This window comes from Xyrauchen texanus, chromosome 39 (genome assembly GCF_025860055.1).
Source record: "Xyrauchen texanus isolate HMW12.3.18 chromosome 39, RBS_HiC_50CHRs, whole genome shotgun sequence".
Lineage (NCBI taxonomy): Eukaryota > Metazoa > Chordata > Actinopteri > Cypriniformes > Catostomidae > Xyrauchen > Xyrauchen texanus.
Window position 1 is genome coordinate 30,624,608 of NC_068314.1, and position 17,783 is coordinate 30,642,390.

At 39.4% G+C, this 17,783-nt stretch overlaps 1 protein-coding gene across 1 annotated transcript in view; it reads left to right on the forward strand.

Annotated features, from left to right (window-relative positions):
• Positions 1-17,783, forward strand: part of LOC127632681 (rho GTPase-activating protein 39-like) — a 41,564-nt gene that overhangs the window by 11,607 nt on the left and 12,174 nt on the right. Inside the window, exons 2-3 of the mRNA XM_052111420.1 lie at positions 4,060-4,527; positions 15,985-17,314. Of these exons, the coding sequence (XP_051967380.1) occupies positions 4,060-4,527; positions 15,985-17,314 (1,798 nt within the window). The remainder of the gene's footprint in view (positions 1-4,059; positions 4,528-15,984; positions 17,315-17,783) is intronic.

Below are 17,783 nucleotides of genomic sequence, written 5' to 3' on the forward strand. Positions count from 1 at the left end.
AACAAAAATGAATTGTATTATTATTTGACATTTTGCCTAGTGTTTGACCTTTTCTAAGAATATTTCCATCAGGAAGACTCGCAGACTTGAGTGAAATTTAAGATGACATTTATTTGATGAATATAAAACAGAAAAGTAATATCTCTCTTTGGCGTAGGCCCCATCTGGCGGTCCGAAGAAGTTGTACTTGGAACCGTCATATCCTGCCGGAGATAGGAGGCAGGGGTGAGGAGCCTACCCCCATGCAGGACGGGACTTAACAGGTGGTGGTGGGGTGGTGGAGGTTGCCATGTTAGCACACTGAAACAGCAATGTGAAAGATTGTGAGCAGACTTATTGGCTGGGAATTACCCAGATAATGGTGCGATGATGTACAGCTGCTAGTCTTCCCGCTAGAACTATGCTGCGCTTACATTTCTTTATCGTACCCTGTTGTGTGCTGCCTATTTTGGGTGGTATGATTCTAATTAATATATTTCAAGCTCCCTAAGAATACCTTGTGACAGAGAATAGCCTATGCCGTTGAGGAACCAGGCAGCAACAAAGACACAGCATGTCCTAGAAGAAGAGTTGAATGAAATGTTTATTGAGGAATTCACTAAGAATTAATTGTGCCAGATAAAAGCGCTGGTTATTTGCACGTGCTGTACATTTACATTTAAGCATTCGGCAGACGCTTTTATCCAAAGCGACTTACAGAGCCCTTATTACAGGGACAATCCCCCCAGAGCAACCTGGAATTAAGTGCCTTGTTCAAGGACACAATGGTGGTGGCTGTGGGGCTCGAACCAGCATCCTTCTGATTGCCAGATTACCAGTTATGGTGCTTAGACCACTACACCACCACCACTCTGCTGGTTCGTCGCCCGATTAGTTTAAGAAATTATCAGGGATGTGATTCATCCAGAATTTTATCCAATCTAAAAATGTGACCCACGTGAATTGTGTAAATCCGTTAAAAAATAAGTGGGTGGGGGGGCTGTTCATATTTCATCTGGGGTTAATGTCCTGTCCAGTGTATTTTCGATAAGCATTCACCCAATCAACTTTCCTCAGAACAACTTCATTTACTCAAACTTCACTGCTGCTTCTGCATCACGCACACACTTTGTTAAGAACACGTGAGATGGAAGGTCCTGATTTTTTAGCTGTCAGGACTTCATTGAAGACAGGTTTATTTTATTTCATCAAGAGAAAAAAAATTTGTTTTTCACAGAGCTATCGCATGTCTTCAAGTGGCTTTAAATAAAACGCACAAGTCACTTTAATGGTGCTTTTATGGTTCTTTTATGTAATTTTTAGAGCTTGACAGTAACGAACATGACGTTCCTGTTTCATCTAAGGAGCCAATAGTACATTTTCCTGCTTTTTTTGTGTTTAGCTGATCACATGCCTGAATTATGCAGATCAGCCAATGGCACAAATGTGCTCACAAAATTGCTGCTGAATGTAAATTGCACGTGCAGTTCCAATCATGCAGGCCGATTGTCACCGCAATATAACAGAGGATGCAGTAGACCACTTTGGCAGGATTGAACAGCATCACTGACTACTGTGATACAGATAACTAAATCATCTCTTTAAATAATACCTCACATGAAAGTGTGTTTGACTAGATGCACAACTGTTTAGTGAATTTGGCTGAAATTGCTAGGTTATTGCACCAAATTGCAATCTTGATAATTGAATGCAAAACATTTGAGTTTGATGATGAAGAATTTGATTTGAAGGATTCTATTTCTGAGATCGAATGCCTCTCTTGAGATGGCGAGAAAGAGTGAGAAAAAGGTGGGTGGAGTTCAGGACACAAAGGCCTCCAGTTTAACTGTTCTTCAATTACATGGCTCCTACCCATACATTTCTTAATCTAGTAGTTAGAAAGACCTGTTCACTGAGTCTAGTTTGTGCAGGGCAGGATTCTTTGTGATCGGTAGTTTTGCAAATGTTACCCATGATTCAGCCTTTGTCTCATATTAACACAACAGTCAAATTTGCACACAGACACACATGATTAATTCATCTGCCTAAAATCTGTGCATTTCCTGAGGTAAGTAGCTGTTTCTCTCAAGGCAAGGCTAGAATGCTTAGTGGTGTTAATGAAGGTAAAATTTGCTGATTGGTGTGCCAGAGACAGATGGTATCCCAGCATGCCACTGTTGAGACTCAGGTCTGTTGATTTGGTTTGGTTTGCGTTTCCTAGCTATACCTGGCTCCAGCTGTATATTTTTTACATTCCTCTGCATCTTTTCTTGTGAACATGCAATGATCCATATCAACAGATTTGACACTTGTTGATTTTTCATAACTTGTGGCAAAGAAATTAAGACAGTTTGGCTACTTGCTATACATTTCTAGTACCTTTTGACTGGTGGGGTGACTATTTCTGATCCTGTGCCACAGCTTGTGTTGGAGCCCAGGGAACATAGTGGGCATGTGGCAAGAGAGGAAGGGGCACACTTGTTGTAGCTCTAGTGGTTTTTGAAGCTTAACGGATGATGATTTGAAAAGATAATTTATAGGAGTTGTGTCTACTTGTCTAGACACTTGTGTGTTCAGATTATCTTAGACATTTTTCTAGTAGTTTTAAATGCCACCATATATATATCAGTATTTTGACTGTCAGAAAGGGTCATAGTGATTTCGGAGCATCTCGCTAATTTATGTCGCTAAATGAAGCATTCCTACTGATGGACCAGATAGTCTGAGTTCCCACATGGCTGAAATTAGCACACTTAGGGTTCCTCTGTATTAGGAAACTAGATCAAAAGAAACAAAATAGGTTTGCAGAGTTGTAACATGACCCAAATTAGGTTCATTAGAGATTTTTCTTGTGATGTTTGTCAAAGGCATGTGATGTCAAAGACAGAGGCAGAATGTTTGAGGGAAATATCTTGCCATTTTTTTAATACTTGTTGGCTTTCTTGTGCTAGTCACCATGTAACAGAAAATATCTTCAAAGAAACATCTTATAAATCAACAGGTCACTGTCATCTCTAAACACCTTGATTTGGGAAGGTTTGCTCAAGTTATAGTATAATTTCAGCTGTGTGGGGAAATACGTTTTTAAACTTTCCACACCTCAGTGTCTGTGCAAGTGATTGAAAAAAGATAACATGGTTTTTAGTTTCCGCCCTTTCTTTACAATCCTGTCACTTAAATATGCCACTTACAATCCTGTCGTAAATATTTTATTAGTCACATGACAAACTAAGATGACTTAGTGGGCTCCTTTGCCCACGACAGACGCCTCTGTGACCAGATGGTGCTCACTAGGAGACCTTAATGTCTCCTGATACCCTGTGTGCATGTGTTTGTGTGTGTGTGTGTGTGTGTGTTTGGTAGAGTGTGTTTGTGTGTGTGTGTGGGAATGTATGTGAACACTTTCCAGCTCACACTGTGAACTGCCACCGCTCTGTCTGTTCCCTCATATCTGCTGATAGGATTCTGGGTATGCTGAGCCATCATTTTTGAGCCTGTACTTTCACAAGCACTCACACGGTGAATCCCTCAGGGGCTTTGGCCTAATGCCCTTGATAACACATCCATCAGATTACAATGAAGAGATTTACCATGAAGCTTGGACAGTAATTTATAACAATTGTATGTTAGTACATCCATGTTGTTTTGTTTAGTTAAATTTATTAAATATGTGTAAAGCGTTCAATGGAAAGGAGGAGGCGAGAACAGGCCTGGCAATATAAACAATATTTTATTGATTAACTTAAACAAAAGACAAACACACACACACACACACACGACGGACATGTCCATAAACGATCTCTCTCTCATCGCACCACCATCCACAATTGGCCTTTATCCCTCTCGGAGGCTTAATTAGCCTGATAAAGGACCGGGTGTGTATAATCATGACCCGGCCCCGCCCTCCGGCCTGTCACACTATTATTTGAACATACCAGTCTTTGTTTGCAAAACAATATGGCTTAAAATTACAACAATAAATGTTTTTCCTGATTATAGCCTAGCTACTATATACAAAAATGTAATCTGATTTACATGGTGATAATTCTAAGAAGCTCTTTTTTTCTCTCTCCTTCTCAGCTCTGATTGGGTGGAAATCCTGGAGCCTCGTTCCAACGAGCGCATGTATGTGAATCTTTCCACTGGAGAGTGCGGCTGGGAGCCGCCCATCAATGCACCCATCCGCCAGGCTGATGGCAACCAGTGGTGGGAGCTCTTTGACCCCCACAGTGGCAGGTTCTACTACTACAACTCTGCTGACCGCATGACCGTGTGGCATAGGCCGCAGGGTGCAGACATTGTCCCTCTGTCTCAGCTCCAGGCCATGAAACGAAGCACAGAGTCTGAGCGCAGGTCTGATGGGGGCACTAAGGAAAGGCCACATGGGAATCATTCTACAGGGATTCAAGACAGACGCACTCCCCTGCCACCTATTGAGGCCTACAATAAAGAACCTGAATGTGCAGGCAAAGAGCCCAAAGAGCAAGAAATGGAGAACAGATATAAGCCAGACATTCACAGCACAGACTCCAGGAAAGACACACTCAGGTAGGCATCTTTGCTTTCTCCTGACGTTATCTTTATTTTCGTTGTAGAGAACTCACCATGACGGTTCCTCAGAAATAACTGACCTTAACCAGAGAGCCATTATCTCAGACTGCTGGAATATCACTCTGATTTTCCCCGATTTTAACTTTGCTGCTGCACCCCTTGTGTTTACGATGTGATCATACTGCAGTCATTTAGATAAATCACTGCCAAATGTGAAAAAAGTTGACATTTCCTAATTTCTTGTTTTTTTGCCAGACCCATCAAAACCACCTTTCTCCTTCATATCCTGATTTCTGTCATGCCAGCCATATTTCACCTGGCACTGGGCCATGTCTCTGTTTTTTCAGTGCCTTATGCTTTACCCAACTATGTACAATCCTTTCGCCATTCATTCTTTCCTAAAACAACCTCTGGGCCCCACCAGATGAAAGCTATAGGGGCCGGGGCCCAGAAAGAGCCAAACCATTGTGGTTCAAATGCGACTGGACTTTCCCTTTTTCCCGCAAAGAAAAGAGCTCTTGAATCCACGGTATACATTATCCAGCATATACAGCGGTTCTTTCTATTTCAGAGTAATGTTAAACATGGCTCTCGTTCTTTTATATCCTTCATGGAAAAAGAGTTTATGGAGTTCAAACTCATAACAGCAGGATCCCACTGCAGCTTTTGAAATATTGAGGCTACTTGTGGCACGGGCCCTCTAGGATTTTTAGTAGTGTCTTGAACTATCCTCTGTCTTCGGTTCAGACAAACATGACTGCTGTCAACATTTTTGACCTTTATGTAAAACTAGAAGGGCAACACATTTTTGTACCATTAGGTAAAACTAGAAGGGCAAAAAACTCATCCCCTCCCACTGCATGGCCTCCAGTGCAGAGTGATGGGTGTTTTAAACATCATAAGCAACAGTATTGCTCTCTCGGGAACCTCACATGTCTAAGCCTCCTTACAGATGACTAACATGCCAAAACAATGCTACAGCTCCATGAGTGCATTGTTCTTAATTTAGCAGTATGTTAACAGTGTTTCCCTTGGATTTTTTCAGCAGCGGTGCTGTTGTGCGTATGTCCACGAGCCCGTAATGCCGGACCCGTTTTTACACTTTTCGGTGAAGAAATAGGATAAAGACCTTATATTAGATGGGTTATTCATTTTCGCCTTGTCCTGTGTGTTTACTTGGGGCTTTTGAAGGGCTCTGGATGGCTCTGGGGTAAAATTTACTAAAACATCTGAACATTTACAACATTCTTACCTAAATCTCACAGGGGGTTACAATTCTTACCTCTAGTTTTATTCAGATAGAATTATTTTAATCTATATAGCCTAATTATGGTCCTCTGTTTCATTTACTCGTTTCTCAGCAAGACGTGATGCAATCATGTGCCAAATTACATTTACATGTTGTTGTTCTTGGCAGACACCTTTTTCGAAGACTATAACAGGTAGTTAAAGGGCAGTTCACCCCAAAATGACATTTCTGTCATTAGTCACCCCCAAGCCTGTATTAATTTCTCTCTTCTGTGGAACACAAAAGGAGATGTTAGGCAGAATGTTAGTTCCAGACACCATTCACTGTCACTTTTTGTAAGATGGCTTTTCAACAGTTGTGAAGGGCAACATCTCTTTTGCAAATAACCAAATTCATCTGTGCATTCTCCCTATCTTGGGCCACCGGTCAGGTATTTGTTTGTCTGGGCAAATACATCACTTATTGTGGGTTGTTGCGGGTATAATGTTGGTGTATTATTACCTTTCATCCCAGGACCCAGTTCAGCTGCTCCAGAAGAGTAATTACTTTGAATGTGTGAATACATTTGTTTTGTTTCCACCTAGGGCTGGGCACAATATCCAATTACATCATCAATACCCCCCAAAAAGACATTTCTAAATTTAAATTGCAAATCAAACGAAATGAAAAAGCAATTAAAATTACGAAGTTGTTAAAAAAAAAAACGTATATAACCATCATTCAATTTACTGTCAGGCAAGTATCCATCTGTCGCAACGGTGGAAAATTACTCAAATGTATTAAGATCTAAAAACAATTATAAATATAATAATTATAATGATTATAATAATCAATGGTTTGAGGTGAATGTGTTTTTGTATTATTTTAAGATTTAATCACAGATGTATAGGCTATATAGAAAGTGAACCTGCAGAGTTGTGTTCACAACAAACTGCTCTGTGGAAATAAAAGTGAAATGAACTCGAAGCACCTCCTGAGCTGAGATGGTCTGAGGTCGTTTACATCATTCTTATAGACGATACTATTCTTGCAAAAAAAAATTTAGAAGGCTAAAACAAAGAAAAAGTGAGAACCTTTTACATACGTGTGTTCCACGAGACTGCACGCCTCCGAACAAACAGCGCATCAGATAAACACATAGACAGCTTTTCTGTCATCTCTTCTTATAAATATAATAAAATGTGTTTCTTCAAACGTGTGTCTAACAGCATTTCTTTTGTCATTCCGAAACCAAGACATCTTACAGTTACCCACCATGCACATTATATTCGCTACCAGCAATTAAACGTCTTCTGCCAGTGGGTGTACTTTGCTGCCTGTGTAATTTGATACGTTGGGTACCGAGTAAAACGGTAACACCTTATACCGTTGCAACTAATGGAATTGAAAGTGTTTAGATCTCCGAAAAAGCAACCACCAGAGAGTCAGCTGGATATGTGCATTAACAACTGTAGCATATGTAGCAGCACACATCTTATCTCTGGTAGATGAACGAAATGTATGGTAACTAATTGTAAGTTTGATAGGTAGAGCTGTGACTATAGTGACTGTAGATCGCTCCCGTTATAATGAATGAAGCTGTGCAAGTCATTTACTATTATATTTATAATAGTAAAGGGGCCAGTTCCCCTTTGGCTAAACAACATATGTGTGCAGTGCAGGTCGTGGTTTTAAATTTGTAAATTAAGCATTTAGGTCCATTGTTTTAAAAATAAAACTAAGCTTTTTTATGAAATTTAAGATTAATGACTAACTACATCCTGAATTAACTGTAGAATGTGGTACATTTAAAAAAATCTATATTTTATTCCCAGCCCTAATAAGCGTGTAATTTTGGCTAGTAAAGTTTAGAAACTAGAGTTTAAACATCTAGCTAAGATATTCTCTATGAAGAACCACCTGTCAGTTTATTCAGGTATTCCACAAATTGAGAGAAGCTATTTTGACTCCTGCTGTGCCACATTTGTATACACCAAAATAAAGAGAATTAATTTTGCCCAATTATTGTGTAATTATTTTTGATGTAATGCAAAACAGTAGTCTAATTGTTATTGTTTCATACTTCGAGGTGATGGAGTCTCCAAAAACTGTTTCCTTTGTTTGTCCTTCTAAAAATAAAATTTAGGGAGTGATCATAAAATATCAGCCTGACAATGATCCAAACAGCACCATCTGTGTTATCATATGGTGTGTTTGGTACGAGCAGCTTCCTCTGATTGATGAACAAAGTGCTAAATCTGGTATTCATCACACCCGCCCCTCCTGCACACAGCTCTGGTACAGGGTTGTGGGGCTTGACCCTAGTCAGAAGAAATGCTTTAAACTGCACACCAGTCTCCATAAACAAACACTAATACACAGGCACATACATACAGAATCAGATCCTGTTTGAATAATGGATGGGTGGCAAGGTATTCAAGCATTACAGAGTAAAGTTACCATGGCAAGAAGATAGGAGATTAGAGGGTGTCCTCCATGCTTCCTTGCCACGTGATGCAGTGGTGTAATGTAACCCAGGAATGACCTGGGGAAGTTGTGATGGGGTCACTAAATTCTTTTGTCCTGCAGGCAGACCCCAGGCTGAGTGGCTGCTATAGGATGACAAGGGTTTAGTTAAGTATACAAATCCCTGAGGACCAAGTGTTAGGGTCTCCCATAGTATGAATTGCTGCTGGATCAAAGATAATGAATTAAAAACACAACCTTCTCTTTGTGGACAAATTATTTAACACACTTTCCATTGAACGAGTTGAGTCTGATTCTGATAGTGGAAAGTGATTTTTAGGTTTGATATCAATACAGATGCTCATGTATTAGTTGTAATGCACAGGGATCTCTAAGCAGCATATATTTTCTTGTTCTGTTGGCATGATGGCTCAATTGCCACAGATACACCTAAAGAATATTGATATCAATATATTTAGACAATCTATTTCCTTTTGTCACTACACTGAATATATGATGAAAGATTATTATATGATGAACGACAGTGCAACAAACACCAGTGAATATATCCTGTATACGTTTACATGTTGCACAGTAAGTCTATCCTTTCAGTTATAAATGTGATAGCACCATGTATTTAAATTTTATTTGGTACTGTCATGCACTTTTCAACATTTGTAAAACACAGAAATGTTTCACCATTGGAAAATGGCCCAACAATGTAACAAGATACACACCGTTGTGTCACGTCTTGGTTTAAACAACAATAAAACTAATACAACCCCACATGTGTGTAGTGGTGGGGGCGTTTACACTTATCCACATGCAAAGATATTACCCAATCACAGCAGTGGGCATTTACACTGAAGTCTTCAAGAGCACATGCCCCAAAAAAAATTTAGCATTTGAATCAGAGGCTCAAAAACTGGATAGAAAATTAACAATTATTCCTAAATTATGACTACTTTTAATGAAACAAATCACACTGACATTATATGTGGACCTCAAGGAACATTATAAAATAAAATAAAAATCCAATTCATGACACTGTTGATTAACACAAAAATAATTAGACTCTTCCTACTTTTCTTTAAAAAAGCAAAATATGAGGTTAAAGTGAGGCACTGATGATGAATGGGGCACATTTTTGAAGGGCTTAATAGTAGGAATGTGAAGCCTATCATTTTTTAAAAGCACTTACATTAATTCTTCTGTTAAAACTCGTGTATTTTTTGAGCTGTAAAGTTGTTTAAATCGTAGTTTTTGTGGCCAACTAACATATTTACGTGATTATAGAATTTACAACATTACGTCATCATGGCAACAAACACGAAACATTGTATATAACTTTACACATAAAAGGTTAGTACGTGATTTTATCATACTAAATTTAAAACACATATTGTAAATGTTTTGTCACTTGTGGTTAAAATATTATGCCACAAATGATGTCGATTGAGATTGACTTGTATTGAACACAGAATATTCCTTTAAAGGGGCATGCCATATTTTAGAAATCATGTGGCTTTTAGGGGGTCTGGGTAGCTCAGAGAGTAAAGACACTGACTATCACCCCTGGAGTCGCAAGTTGAATCCAGGGTGTGCTGAGTGACTCCAGCCAGGTCTCCTAAGCAACCAAATTGGCCTAGTTGCTAGGGAGGGTAGAGTCACATGGGGTAACCTCCTCGTAGTCGCTATAATGTGGTTCGTTCTCGGTGGGGCGCGTGTTGAGTTGTGCGTAGATGCCGCTGAGAATAGCGTGAAGCCTCCACACGTGCTATGTCTCTGTGGTAACACGCTCAACAAGCCACGTGATAAGATGCGTGGATTGACGGTCTCAGACATGGAGGCAACTGAGATTCATCCTCCGCCACCCAGATTGAGGCGAGTAACTATGCCACAACGAGGACCTATAGCGTATTGGGAATTGGGCATTCCAAATTGGGGAGAAAAAGTAATGTGGCTTTTAATGATTTTTACCTTAAATGGTCATACACATTAACCTTTAAAGAGATTCCTTAACTATTCTATAACTCTTAGAAGCTACTCAGTCTTTTTATTTTGTGTGTTACCTCAATCCATTACTAAGAAAACTAGATTTGTGGCCTAACATAGATTGTCATGAAAGTAGAGCAATTTCAACTGTCTTTGTTTTATTTTAGTCATGCCTTTGGTGTTGCTTAAAATACAATTAGAACAGACTGCTGCCTTGATATACTAGCTCCCCTTTCAATATAGAGAGCTGTGAAATGCTGTCTGGTTCAGGGCTAGTGTTTATTCAAATCTAAATTATCTTTAGACATATTGGTGTATGTCAAACTTACAAGTGAATGCCGACTATTTATGGACAACAATTTGTCTAGTTGACCAATACTTAATACAAGTACTCTAGTTGTCTTAACCTCTCAGCACAACCACAATAATTTCTCATGAAAAAAAAAAGATTAAAGCATTTTCACATCTTTTGGTCACACTCTTGGAGTCTAATGCTCTGTACAGTGTGCACACTGTTTCTGAGTGAAGAAGAGGTGTCCACAGCTGTAACCAGAGTCATTCGTTCTCATGCTATCTGATTTCATATAAACAGATGTAGATTAGTGCTGAGATTTCAGAGGCATCTCATTGTCCATATGCCAAACTGGCACCCCTCTGACTCCCTTTTCCGGGACTGTAGAGAACAGAGTGTACATGTAGACCATAAGCTTTAATGGAACGTGCAAAGTTGGAAAATCTTGCAACAGTCAAACAAAGAAAATAATTAACCATAGTGTATCACAAACTCGTATGACTTTTTGAATATCATTTTTAACCTCCATATTGTCATATATCATTGGAGACTTTGTGATACCCACCCTTTTGTTATCAGGCTTTATTATACTTATAACTAGAAATAGGCCAATAAGTTGATCTGGTGTTTCTTGTAAGCGAATTATGCCACTGGTCAGAACTGCAACAGGGTATGGAGGGAGAGGACGGGCCGGTCACTTGTGAGGTATGTGACGAACCCAGACTCAATGGCTCAGTGATGAGACATTCTCAGCTGTCTGCAAACAGCTGAATCCTCTATACTTAATGAGTCTTCAGGTTTGCTTCACTAAGCAAAGTTTGAAAACCTTTACAAGCACCAAGTTATCACTGTGCGCATTTACTGTACATGTAGGCTGTGGTCATATTAAGGGCATTACTTTATCAGAGTAAGGTCATAATCGGCTTGAGAATAAACTGATCAACACCAGTAGATTTTTGCCCATTACACTGATTTCATTGTATGTAAACACCTTTACCGGCATTCTTACTGGCTTATCCAAAGTGCGCATAGTGTCGTGCACATGTCTGTTGACATTTTGATGTAAAAAGCAGAGAATTACCTGTTGATTTCAAGTGTCATGTAAATGTGTTTTTCTTGCCTTGCCATTTTATGGTTTGCATGTTAAACTGTAAATGAAGTCATTTCAATAACTTATTTTTAGTAGTTAAAGGTGTATTGGTGTGCTTGTAAATGTGCGTGCTCACGGACTTAATGCAATGTTGAGGAATGATTACTTGTGGTTTGGAGTATTTTTTTATTTCTCATGTATGTTTTTGTCACTAAGTTTTTCTCATCTGTTTAGAAAATGATTGTTAACTCTGAGCTGCAGTATTTTTCAGGCTGTTGTAAAGTCCTTTTCCTGTCCAGAAAATGAAAATAACCCATTATCTCAGTTTTCCTCTTTGTTTGGGGAAGGAGAACTGATTTGATTTCTAATATTTGTGAAAGGGCAATACATTCTGGAAATAATGTATATTTACACGTTTCCCAAAAAAAAAACTCAAGTCTCACTCTGCTATTAGCCACTGGACTGCCTGGGACAAATTGAGCCTCCCTGACCAGTTAACCTTATTTTCCTCACTAGCAAATTAAATTATCCAGTGAGGCTCCAAAGGATTTTAACTGGCTTGCTTGCATGAATTCTTCGCAGAATAGTCATAATTTGCACACGTTATTTAGCTAATAAAGAGATGTACCTAATAAAGGCAAAAGAAGAATGGAAATTAGCCCAGAACATACAGTATGTTAAGACCGCATTCTCAGTGGCTTAGTCTCTTTTTTGTGTGATACATTTATAATAGATTGCCTTGATGTTTAATTGTCTAGTTGATAGCAACCAGACTCCCTCTCCCCAAGGATCTTATTATGGAACATTATGGTAAGAAAACCATCGCCATGACGCTTGCACTACCATGCATTGTCCCCTTATTTAAACAATCCCGGCGCCTATGAGTGATCAGTGGAAGGAATGCCAAAGTGTTTTTTCTAATACCAACCAAAGTGGCCTCTTATGACTAATCTCACTCTTTCTCTTTTCTCATTCTCGCTCTCACTCTCATTTTAATTTTCTCCAGCTCTTCCACTGTCATATAATTGCTGTCTTTCACACGGGGGTATGTATATGTGATTTGATTCACCTGTATATCTGGTGGATGTCAGGTAAATATCAAAGGGTGGTACCAAAATGTGACTAGTTTCACCCAAAGGCTTCAAAGCAATGTATAAGCTTACTGTTGTTTTGGGGACATGTACGAACAGGTTTACCATAACATATTGACTTGGTGAGTTTTTGCATTATGTGTGTGTCACAATGTTTTAAAGAAGTTTGCGACGTCTTTATTAAAGGTGTTAATTCAAATTAAATGTTGTAGTTGTTCAGTCAGTACATTTTGAGTTGTGAAAATGTAACACAATATATTATTTTGAGGAATTGTTACTGCCATTAGCAGACTCCTTACGAAATATATTACAGTTATTATTGATTTCTGCTTACCAGGCAGTGTGTTAAAAATTAAAACACACAAGTAAAAATATTTTTTTCCTTTTGAATATACTTAAAATTAAGTTATATATAAGTAATGTCCTGTAAATCATATTAGTACTGTAAACTGCCCTTTTGAAATCTTTAACGGTTATTCCTCATAACAGGAAATTCAGTTCCTTGCTTTCTCACATGGCCAGAACTCATAAAACAGCATCACTGATCTCTCAGCACGTTGCATCTGTAATCCTTACATAAGCGCACCTCCTAGATATTACGCATAGTGTTTGAAACTGTTATCTACATTGCTGATTGTTTTAAATTTTCCAATTTGGAGTCATACTGATAATTGCGACATCCTTTTAGAGTAAATATAGAAAGGAATTTGTGGGTTACGTTAATATAATATGTCATGCCAGACACAGACAACTGCTTAATTTCAAAGGAAAAGAGCAGCTACTTGTTTACAGTCTCTTCTTTTTGGGTAACACCTACAGAGCAGTGTCCCTCTGTCACCACCCTGAGAAAACCAACACCTTCTAAACATTCACACACTGTGTTTCAAGCGTCAAGTCTCTCTATCAGTGTGACAGACTTTGAACATTGTTGATTGTTGTGTTGTCACGATGACATTCTTTACAATGGCCTTGGGGCTCTGCCAGATGGCTGACTTCCAGTCTTCCTAGACGCTATATCTGTCTAGCATTTTAAAGGGTTGTTTATGTTCAAATGTGTGAGAAATTATGCCTTGAGAAGAACTCTAATGGAATAGAATACCCCCCAATGTATTGCTTTTTTTTAAGCTTGTATCGGTGAATCTCTGCTTTGTGTTAATAAAATGTATGAGGATTAAGAGGATTTGGGACCAGATAAGAGATACATTTGAGAAGTGACTCATTAGAAATCCCCTACAGGAGGTGGCCTGAGCATACTAGCATACTTTATTTTTATCAGAGAAGTTCTAGTTTTTTATTTTGTTTTGTTTTTTGGCACGCTTGTTGTGGTAGCTTGTTGGACATAAAAGCTAAGGCAAAGCAAATGAAAGAAATGTTTTCCAGTACAGGGCAGAGAAATTTATCTCCTCACATAATGGTAAAAGAAGTGTTTACTACATAATTTATTTTCCATTCTCTGCATTTCTTTCTAAGATTATGACAAGAAATTACTATATTCTTTAATTTTAGAGGTGAATGAGAAAAAAAAGTGTGCAGGGTTTTTCCTGCATAGAGATTTATGAGGCGGCCACCTCTGTCACATTTTGTGCTGCCTCTGACTGTAGACGAAACTCAATCACATGTACATATAGACCCCAAGTGCTGCTCAAGCACCCACCCTCTTTCACTAGATAAGTGCCCTTTTCGCAAGTCATTTCTTATTTTATAATTTATATTTATTTTTTATTTAAATTTGGCCTTTGACAATTCTCAATTAAATGTGTATACCGACATCTGCATTTAAGTTGTAATTATGCAAGACCACACAAGCCCCTCCCCCCTTTGACGTTCTTTGTCACAGCCTCCACACAACATCAAATTCTACCTGATCAGCCTTCATTTGTGACAGCCATTAAGTGAATCCGTTAGTCATTGTTTACATAGAACAGTGCTCTGTGATCGCTCGTATTACCACTACATTACTGAAGCTAGTCATTGTTTTAAATGGCTTTAAATGAACAATTTCAGGATTAAGGCTCATTGCAGCTGAGAGACACAAAGGATTGTTTGATTACAGAACTCGAGGCGCATACCGAGTTTCCACATTGGATACACACTGTTTAAAAATGTCAGAGGACATCGCTGTTTCTACTGTATAGTGATCAACTCTTGCAAGGCTACCACGAAATAGGGAGAAATACCTCCGCCTGGACACTATTTTTCCACTGAGAAAGCTTACCTTCACAACGCTGACAGCATATCTGCTTGGGAGTGGAAACAAGTGATCACACATGCTGCTCCATCTCTCTCTCTCTCTCTCTCTCTCTCTCTCTAACACACACACACAAAGACACATAGACACGCACACACCCATCAATCCAGCCTTGTTTATCCAATAACTTGTTAGAAACAGCACAAGCAGTGATACTATTTCTGAAGTGAAATTTTTTAATTACTAATGAAGGTTTGGATGCATCGTTTGTTTTGAACCAGCAACGGCAGATTCTGATCCGTAGCGTAATAAAGTAGTTCAATGCACGAATGCGTTTTTATTACCTTACTCGGTTTTTCCAAATTTTTTAAAATGTAATTGTTCATTGAACTGTTGTATATAAGCAATATCACACTTGCAATCATGCTATATGGCCCTACATCAGCACTGCTGTAATTATCTACGGCACTCGGCCTGCGGCCGAATCACAGCAGTGCTGATGTAGGACCATACATTTCTTGCTCGTGTGATATTACTTAAATATATATATCTGGACTTTAAAGGATTCAGATGTCTTTTTTGTTCAATTTAGTTGTAAGATATCAGCTCACTTTTCATTCACACAGTTATTTTTTGGAACCAATTCAACTTAAATATTATTATAATTTGTAAACAAATTATAATAATAATATATTATAATAGTAATATATTGTATATATTATCATATAAATCCTTTTCAGTTAAAAATAATACGTTTGTTTACCTAAAAACTGCATTAGAGTTTAATTAGACATTTTATATTCTGAGAATTTGGACTGAATTTCTGCATGTTAAACACTACCATCAAAATGTTTGGACTTGTTCAAGGCATTAAAAAGACAATTGGTTTTGTCTTCTTGGCTTAGCTTCTTTGTTAACTTTTTAATAAAGTGTATATACCTTTGCCTTGTCTCAACTGTTTTTTGTTTTGTTTTTAAGAAAATTCTCAAGTTTTGGTGGCTTTTTTTTTTGTATTATTAAACCTCACATGTCCTTGTCTGGTCTTTCATGTCTTTATGACAAAAACTTAAAATGTTGTGCATTTTTCTTATTTTTTTACAACAGTGAAGAGCAGAGAGACACATCTCAGCGGTGGCAGCCCCCTCCTGGTTCCAAAGCAGCCATGTTGGTAAAGGTCAGCAGCATTGGCAGAAGCCAGACAAAAGGAACCAGTGGATCAGCTTCCCTCCATCTCCCACAGCACAACCCACAGAGCAAAGCCAATGGCCAAAGTGCATGCACACTCAATCCTGGTAGGGTCAAATCTGTTTCAGGCTACATGCTGTTACCACAGGCTTACAAAACCACACCGGGTGGAAAAATAGCACCAGACACCAGGCAGGCCCACCACTTGAGGAAGACAAGCAATGGCAGCTTTTGCCTGGTGACCTCTGGGGACTTTGCACCACACCCAGCATCTCTACGGCCACAGTCCAACTCACCTAGGCCGGTATCGCCCCAATATGGAGCAACAGCATACCTCTATGATGATCCATCAACTGACAGTCCCATTTATGATGACCCTCCAGTAGATATGGAGGTAGAAGGCGCTCACCTACAGAACGGCCCATCAAGACACAATCACAGCCTGCAGAAAATGAAACTTCTCCAGCACTCAGCTCAATCTCATAATGGCTCCAGACACAAGAGGAACCCTTCTTCATCTGACTACAGTCCTGCTGGCCTGGAGTGTATCAAACACATGGTGAATGTAGACCCCAAACAGGGGCTGCTGTCTGCCTCACCAGTCCCCTCTCCTAGCCCCTCTCCTAGCCCCTCTCCAACTTCTGCACCTGAGTCCCTGCTTCTCCAAATGAGGGGACCAACCAGTCTGGAAAATAAACAGTCGTGGAGGATTCTAGAAGCAAGTGTGCTAAGAGCTATGGATGTGCACCACAGCAGGCAGGGCAGCCAAGGATCTCAGGACTATTCCACACCACCACCTCCTGCTGTTAGTTACCAAGACTCAGGTTACTCAACCGGTCCGTCTCCCAGCTTGCAAAAGAAAAGCAGGAGGAGGATGGGTTCCGGGGCCCAAGGCCGACCCGGGTCTGTAGGTAGCACTGGGGAACTCACTGCCCTAAATGAGCGTCTGATGGAAGAGATGAGGGAGGTGGTTAGTCGCTCAAACACTATGCGAGAGACCAAAGCTAGTCTGGACTCTGAGATGTCAGATGGCTTTTCCACACAGCGCACACTCAGTGTGGGACAGTGCTCATCCAGGGAAGATCTTGCATCTTCTAGCAGGTCACTAAGCAGAACAGGTAACCACCCAAATGAGGCCTTTACACTACTGGAGATTCCAGGACGGCAGAAGCGGACATATGAAAAGGTGGACACGTTAAAGAAGAGTGTTGCTTTGTCCTCTCATGAGACAACTGGTCCCCCCTCACAGGTACTGCAGAGAAGTCTTCAATTGTATTCTGACTGTATGGTAAACTACATGACTTATAATGAGCTTAGCATTAACTGGTGCTCCATTGGAGTAGCTTGTTATTTTATAGAGATTTGCAGTCTCATATAAAATGTGTGTATGAACTTCTGGCACAGAATGTTTTTCACAGATCTTGAGTTTCAGCATCATTAAAAACCAGACATTGTATTTGTTTAATCTTCATGGGACTGTTGGGAGAGTGATTTGTTTTGTTTGAGGATTTTCATGATCTTGAGTGGAACCAGATTATAGTTTATACCAAGCACCTCATATTATAATATAATAGTGATGTCAAATATCAAAAGTCTTGTTGTTATGTCAGTCTTAAATTTAAACCGGAATGAGGCAACAGGCAGTATACTGTAACAACATCCTTCTCTTGGTTTTTGTTTTACTTCAAGCCAATTCCCGGGCTGCACATGATTCTTGT